Source organism: Amyelois transitella, chromosome 12, assembly GCF_032362555.1.
Source record: "Amyelois transitella isolate CPQ chromosome 12, ilAmyTran1.1, whole genome shotgun sequence".
NCBI lineage: Eukaryota > Metazoa > Arthropoda > Insecta > Lepidoptera > Pyralidae > Amyelois > Amyelois transitella.
Window position 1 is genome coordinate 6,227,678 of NC_083515.1, and position 7,494 is coordinate 6,235,171.

Consider the following 7,494-nt stretch of genomic DNA (forward strand, 5'->3'; position numbering starts at 1 on the left):
ATCTACTAGGTACCTAGTGAATGCATCCACGTTGATCTGGTAGCAAAGAGAACATATATAATATAGGTATAGTGTGAGCCAGCTGCTTCTCGTTTTTCGTAAAAGGCAATCAAGGACAATATTAGCCACCTGTCCATATTTGAATTATTAGATATATACATATATTATCTTAATTCTGTCATACATACAATCACGTCTACATCCCTTGCGGGGTAGACAGAGCCTACAGTCTTGTAAATACTGATAGGCCACGTTCAGCTATTTGGCTTTAAGGTAGGATAATTCTATCATTTACCTCGTAATAAAGACGTGCTAAATGTATGTAAGTATGCATACCTACATAAGATTCTATACATATGATCACGCCGTTATCCCTTACGGGGTAGACAGTTGTATGGTTTAATGATTTCATTGAGATCCAAAGAGTGCCAGGTTGCCAGCACAAATCTTAGCACAGAAGTCAGAGAAAATACGAACTTTACCTACTATAAAATAGGTATTTAGTGATTTTCTCAAATACTTATCTAATCCTACTACTATTATAAAGGCGAAAGTTTGTATGGATGTATGGATGTTTGTTACTCTTTCACGCAAAAACTACTGAACCGATTACCATGAAATTTGGTATGTAGGTAGCTGAAGACCCAGAATAACACATAGGCTACTTTTTATCCCTGGCGGCCTCTGTGGCGCAGCGGTAGTACGCTTGTCTGTGACACCGGAGGTCCCGGGTTCGAATCCCGGCCAGGGCATGATGAGAAAAGAACTTTTTCTGATTGGCCTGGGTCTTGGATGTTTATCTATATAAGTATTTATTGTAAAATATAGTATCGTTGAGTTAGTATCTCGTCACACAAGTCTCGAACTTACTTCGAGGCTAACTCAATCTGTGTAATTTGTCCCGTATATATTTATTATTATTATTATGTTTTTATGCAATTTTTTACACCCTTTTCAGGGGAATTAAATATTTTTACGGGCTTTTGACCAAGCAAAAATATTGTATAGAAATAAGTGGAGGAAAGAACAAAATTTTAGTCAAGAGAAAGGAATTTTCTGACTATTCTGCAGGTATTAAGGATTGCAGCTTTCTGTAGGAGAATATAAGTAAGAGGGTGAATTTGTAGGCTTTCTAAACTATTACGGAGAGTCGTAGGTATAACGCCAGTAGCTGAAATAATTATTGGGATAGTTTTTACGCTGTCTACACGCCATTGTGTTTTTAATTCGATAGCTAGATCTCTATATTTTGTTAGTTTCTCAGTGTGTGTGGATGTGAGGTTATGGGTATTTGGAACGGCTATGTCGATAAGGTAAACGGTTTTGCTATTTTTATCAAAAAAGGTAATATCAGGTCTATTGTGGTGAATAGTCTTATCGGTAATGATTGTTCTGTCCCAGTATATTTTATATTGCGCATTATCTAGTACAGTTTGTGGGGAGTATTTATAATAAGCTGTTTTTTCAGGAATCAATTTGTGTTTAAATGCAAGATATTGGTGGATGATAGCTGCAATTTGGTCATGTCTGTGTTTATAATCTGTTTGTGTAATGGATCTACATGCGCTGGTAATGTGCTGTATTGTTTCTGAAGCACTGTGACAATGGCGACAGAGATCGGATTGGAGGTTGAGGTCACGAATTATATGTTTCTGATAGTTTCTTGTATTTACAATTTGATCTTGGATAGCTAGCATAAATCCCTCTGTCTCGGGAAACAGTTCGCCCCTCTTCAACCACGCGTTCGACGCTGTTTTGTCGACGTTAGGGTTGATGAGGTCGTGACGGTGTCTCCCGTGTAGGGATTTTTGCTGCCATGTCTCAATCTTTTCTTGCGGGGTAGTAATATTTTCGTTAGGTTGCTTGGATGAATCTCGAAGATTAAGGGGTGTGTATTTATCGTCTGCTTGAACTATGGCTTTGTGTAATGGTGAAATTTGAGAATGAAAGAATGAACGAAGTGTGGTTATTTGTTTGTTGTGCAGGTTTTGTATATCTATAATACCGCGGCCTCCTTCCTGCCTGGGGAGTGTTAGGCGTTGGATGCATGATTTCGGGTGATGTTTTCTATATTTCGTTAATTGAGTATTAATTGTCCGTTGGTGCTTTTTTAAATCAGTTTGTGACCAGTGAATAATACCAAAAGAGTAGGTGAGTGTAGGTATCGCAAATGCATTTATAGCTTTAGTAGTGTTTTTTGAATTTAAATGAGTGTTCAATATTTTATGGAGTCTAGTTTTGAATTTATTTGATAATGTTGTTTTAGCTTCTTTTTCCTTAATTTGACGTGTCTGATAGTAACCTAAATACTTGTATCCTATTGTATCATCTATTGGTTCTATATTTTCTCCGGTAGCTAGTTGATAAGAGTTATTGACAACTTTTCCCTTTTGTATTGATTGAATTCCGCATTTATCTATGCCAAATGTCATTTTTATATCGTTGGAAAATTCTTCCGTTATATTAGCTAATTTATTAATTTCATTTAAATTACTAGCGTACAGTTTGATGTCATCCATGTAAAGCAAATGTGTTAGTCTAAAGTATGAATTGTTATGTGGGATTTTATAACCACTATTGCTATTATTAAGTAAATATGACAGTGGGTTTAAAGCTAAGCAGAACCAAAGTGGGCTTAACGAATCCCCTTGGAATATGCCTCTACGAATTTGTATGTGATCTGTTTCAATTTGATGTAGTATTAATTTTGTGGACCAGTTTTGCATAGTATGTCTTAAAAATTGTACGAGAGTTGAATTGATTTTGTAGTGTTGAAGGATATATAAGAGCCAAGAATGCGGAACAGAATCAAAAGCTTTTTTGTAGTCGATATACATGGTGTAAATATTACTCTTCTTTCGGATAGCTTGTTTGGATACTATTGCATCTATAGTAAGCTGTTCCTTGCAGCCTTGACTGAATTTTCTACATCCTTTTTGTTGCTCTGCTAAGATGCTATTAGTCGCTGTGTGATTGTAAATGAGGTTTGATATGCAAGATGTTATAATTTTATAAATATTTTGAAGACATGTTATTGGTCTGTAATTGGCTGGGTTACGTGTATCATTCAGATTTTTAGGCAGCATGTAAGTAGTACCTATTGTTACAAAACTAGGCATTGTGTGTGGTGACTGTATAAATTTATTAATGTGTTCAAGCAAAAATGAATGTGTACTATGAAACCTCTTAAACCAATAATTATGAATTTTATCAGAACCCGGAGCTTTCCAATTGTGTGTCTTTGAGATAACTGATTGTAAAAGTTCTAAATTTATCATTTCAAAGCTCATTTCTTCAATATGTGTAAATCTTTTCTTGTCTTCTTCAATCCAAGGACCTTCTTTGTGGTCAACTGGTTTTGACCAAATACTAGACCAAAACTCTTGGAGTTCTGTAGCGTTTGGTATCATTTCGTTGTCGGAACTATTAGTTGACGAAGTGTGCGTGTTCATTCCAGAGCTATTGCTACTATTGAGTAAACGATAGAATGATTTTTCATTTGAATTGAATTGCTTGTTTTGTGATTTTCTAAGAGTAGTTAATTTATATCGACGTAATCTACTGGCAAGAGCATTGAGCTTTTGTTTTAATGTGTCAAGAAAATGTGTGATATCAGTATTGTCTTGTTCATGTCTACTATGTGTTTTGTAGCAATTTTTAATGGAATCTACCTGTTTTTGTATTGTTTGGCTTCTATTACCATTTTTGTATTCCGTAAGTAGTGCTATTTTAACTCGAAGGTCTTCTATCTTTGATTGTAACCGCTTTTGCCACATGGGTTCGCGTTTATTATGAAGATGGGTAGGGGATGAGTCATATATTTTAGATCCATTATAAATGGAGGCTGTGTAAGCAGCACAGTATATTATGTTATGTAGGGCGTAAAAGTCGTTATCATGATTTAAATACTTTGGTAGGATAAATGAGTTTATCAAGTTAACAATGCGTGTAAATTTTTTGGAAGGTTTTTGTTTGGGAATAGTGGGTTTCATAACGGGATCGATATCTTGAAACTTCTCCAAAACGGACACAAAATAGCTTTCGATTTCATTTAATTGTACAAATGTACTTTCATCTAATTCGTTTTGTATAGTATGATCTATATTAGTTGGTGAAGATTGGTAAGGGTGTTCAATGGTTTGCTGATTATTTGAAGAATCAGGTGAACTTAAATTAAGACTAGTATCCTGTGGTATGTTAGGGGGTGTTTCTCGTATGTTATTATTAATTATACGTGGATCATTACATTGTCTATTTAACTGTTGGGCTACTTCTTTGCGGATTTGTTGAATTCTTGTACCGTTTACCATTTTATTATTAAAAATAACCCTACGTTGATCTGATATTCTCTGTTCTGAGACATGGGCTATTTCAGGATTTTCTGCTATGACATATTCATGTAATCGGGGTCTGTATGAAGTCAGGTTCGTTTCTAACTCAGTTACAGTAAAGTAACCACGGATTATCGATTCATTAAGCTTATTACTCCATCGCATCCTATTTTGTGATTCGTGGGAATGTATTTGCAAAGGTCTGGGTTCAATAATTAGTTCAGCTTGGACTTCCGCGCGAATTTGACTTAATTTTTCGGGTGGTAAAAGTTTGTTGTTAACTATGGCTCTCCTTTGGTCTCCTATTCTTTGTCTACTGACTTGTATTTCAGGGAATTGTTGGACAAATTTAGCATGTAGTTCAGGAAGGTAAGTTCTTGTATCTGATTCTAGGTTAGTAATTATAAAATATGTGCGGATGATGAAAATATTCATATCGTCCGACCATTTCATTCGCACACGTGGGCCAGCTGTGGTGGGTACAGGATTGGCGGCGTCAGGAGCCTCCTGTACAACAGTCACAGTGGTATTTAAAGGTACTGCTTCTACTAATGACGTAGGCGAAGATGATGTTTCGCGCTCTAAGTATGAAGGCGGAGAAGATGGTAAAGAAGGGAATAGCGATTCAGGTGAAGAAGAAGGAGAAGAAAGGGAATCGGCTGTAATCAATTGTTCGACGGGAGCCCGCCTGCTCAACTCCTCGTCGCCGATGGTTCGCATGCTGTGGCACTCAGCACCGGCTCCAAGTGCGCCCCGGCGACCCCCGGGAAGCGGCCGTAAATTATATCTGCGATTTTCTCTACTCATTTTTAGGTTTTTGGTTTGGGACCGTTAGTTAGGAGAGGTTAATAACCCTGGAGTTGTGGGTAAATATTGTCTCACCTTATTTTTTTTTTTTTTTTTTTTTTTTTTTATTTATTTTATTTGTTTCACTTTGGGTTTGTTTTAGCATTAAGTAAAATGGATTATTTGTTTAGCTTCCTGGTTTGTGTGCTATTTGATGCATCTTCAAGCCAGGTTGCCAATGTTCTTGTGATGTGATGACGCAAATGGTTTATGATATTTATATATGATGTCTCACCTTATTAGGGTAATGTCGAGATGTTCTGACTATCTTTTAAGTACCTCTCCGTAAGCCCCCCCACCACGACAAGGTGGTCCCCTGGGGGGGGTTATTATTATTATGTTGGTACATGTAAAATGTGCACGGGCCCATAGGGACCCGGTCATTTGGGAGGCGTTCATGGGGCCGAAGCCAACATGAAGAGGCCCTTTGGTACCTTTTGTTCTAGAGTGAGATGGCTGCAGCTGTGGAGATCTGTCCCTTGATGAACCATTGGGATACACCAACGGACAGCCCTCCCCAACTGCCAAACTATTGCCAGGTAGGGATTTACTTAGTCTGGGTCATGCGGATGGGATGCTAGTGGATTGGATTACTGGGCTATGGAGTGAGATACGGACATCTACCTCGAAAATCTCTCACGTAATTTTGATTAGGCAGATGGTGACTCGCTGCTCATTGGCTATACAGCAGCCTGTGGGCACCCTAAATAAGCCACCATGCGGCGGCCAGGGCGCAACACGTTAAAAGCAGCTATAGGATGCCGAGAGGTGCGGCCCCAGTTTCACGAGCACGAGGTATGACCCCGTGCTGGTTTCCCCGCTATTACGCCATTACGTGCAATACACTTCCATCCTGGAGCATAGGATCTGCTCTTGCGACTCCACTCTGGCCGGCCGACTAAGGCAAGCCAGAGGCGGGGAAAGTGTTACTGTGTGTATGTGTGTGTATAGCGCATGTCTGTATGTTCCCCAGGAGGTAGGGTCCGTGGTGTCGCCACTCACCAACGGCTTCGCCACAAGCCGCCCCGCGGAGACTGACTGCACTGGGAAGGAAACCCTTCCACAGAGGGCGATGGGGTCGTATTATTATTATTTATTTAGTTCCCGCGGGATTGATAGGGTTTCCATGCGGACGAAGTCGCGGGCGGCCTCTAGTATCACAATAATCCAATTAAAATACAATGAACTGCTGAATCAAGTACCCTTTACCCATTTCCGAGAATTATGAATGTACTCGTTACAGGTTACTGGTGGCTAAATAACATAAAAAAGTAGTTTTTACTTAATAATTGTGCTAGATAATACAAGTTTTGAGACTTAAGTTGTACATACCTACCTAATAGTTGCAGTAGAAGCACTGTTTACATTCCAAAGAGCTTTTAGCAAAGCACATAAGACGGTAATGCACAATTATTACACTCATTTACAAGTATTAGCTTGAAGTAGATGTGTAGAGAAGAGATTAAACTAGTTTACGTTGTAGGTATACTAATTACAAGTAAAGTAGGTACTTTTTCGTATTAAACATTTGTGCGGTTATAACACAGTTAATGAGTCAGATAATTCAACTAATGTACGAATGATTATAACAAATAGAGTCCAAATTAAATTATTAGATCACACAAACTAGCAGTCGCTTACAATCTTATTGCCATAAAAGGAACCATACTCGTTACGTTACATTGCGACTATTGAACTTGGTGGTACACAGATTGAGTTGGCAGTAGGTACCTAAGTACTTTTTTATTATAATTATATCATCTAAACTTCCCATAGCATAATTTTAGCTAATGGTTTAATACGATCTTAAGTGTATTATGTACTATCTCATGTAAAATATTTTTATGCACGCCTACTAACATTAATTTATTTCAATATAGGTATGATAATGCCCCCTAACATGATTTCATTGTGAATGATCATCTTAGTAAGTGGTATTGATTTCCTTTTATTTGATTTCGTTTCATCGTAAAACATAAATAAAATGCGTGGATCCTCTACCATGTTCATATGATGTCGGAGCAAGGAATAATAAAAGTCATTTTTCTTCTTGAATAAACCAACCAGAAACATTACCTACCTTAGAGGAAATAGGTAGATTTGTCTTTTCATGTGCGCATTTGTATTCATATAAAATTAGCCTTGATTTGATATGAACACAAATGCTCACCTAAATGATTTATTATGATTTTCGTTTATATAACGCCAAATGTGCAGACTTAAGCAAGCAGTGGGAGAAGGACAAAACAGAAAATATTGTTGCCATAAACAAAAGATAATCTGTATGCACCATATTGTAGGTATTCACATTAGAAGT

General features: G+C 37.6%; 1 protein-coding gene across 1 annotated transcript; it reads right to left on the reverse strand.

The window, feature by feature from the left end:
• Positions 1-1,060: 1,060 nt before the first annotated feature.
• LOC132902324 (uncharacterized) lies at positions 1,061-4,766 on the reverse strand. Its single transcript, XM_060946906.1, has 2 exons — positions 2,311-4,766; positions 1,061-1,091 (listed from the first exon to the last, which is right to left on the reverse strand). Exons 1-2 carry the CDS (start codon positions 4,764-4,766, stop codon positions 1,061-1,063), a joined length of 2,487 nt encoding a protein of 828 aa, XP_060802889.1.
• Between the last annotated feature and the right edge of the window lie 2,728 nt (positions 4,767-7,494).

What these genes read in the sequence shown, in the direction of transcription:
- LOC132902324 (XM_060946906.1), bottom strand. Translation starts at nt 4,766, where the DNA reads ATGAATATTTTCATCATCCGCACATATTTTATAATTACTAACCTAGAA. An exon ending in GATGATACAATAGGATACAA is followed by an intron (nt 1,092 to 2,310) that starts GTATTTAGGTTA and finishes ATTCTCCTACAG; the next exon opens with AAAGCTGCAATCCTTAATAC.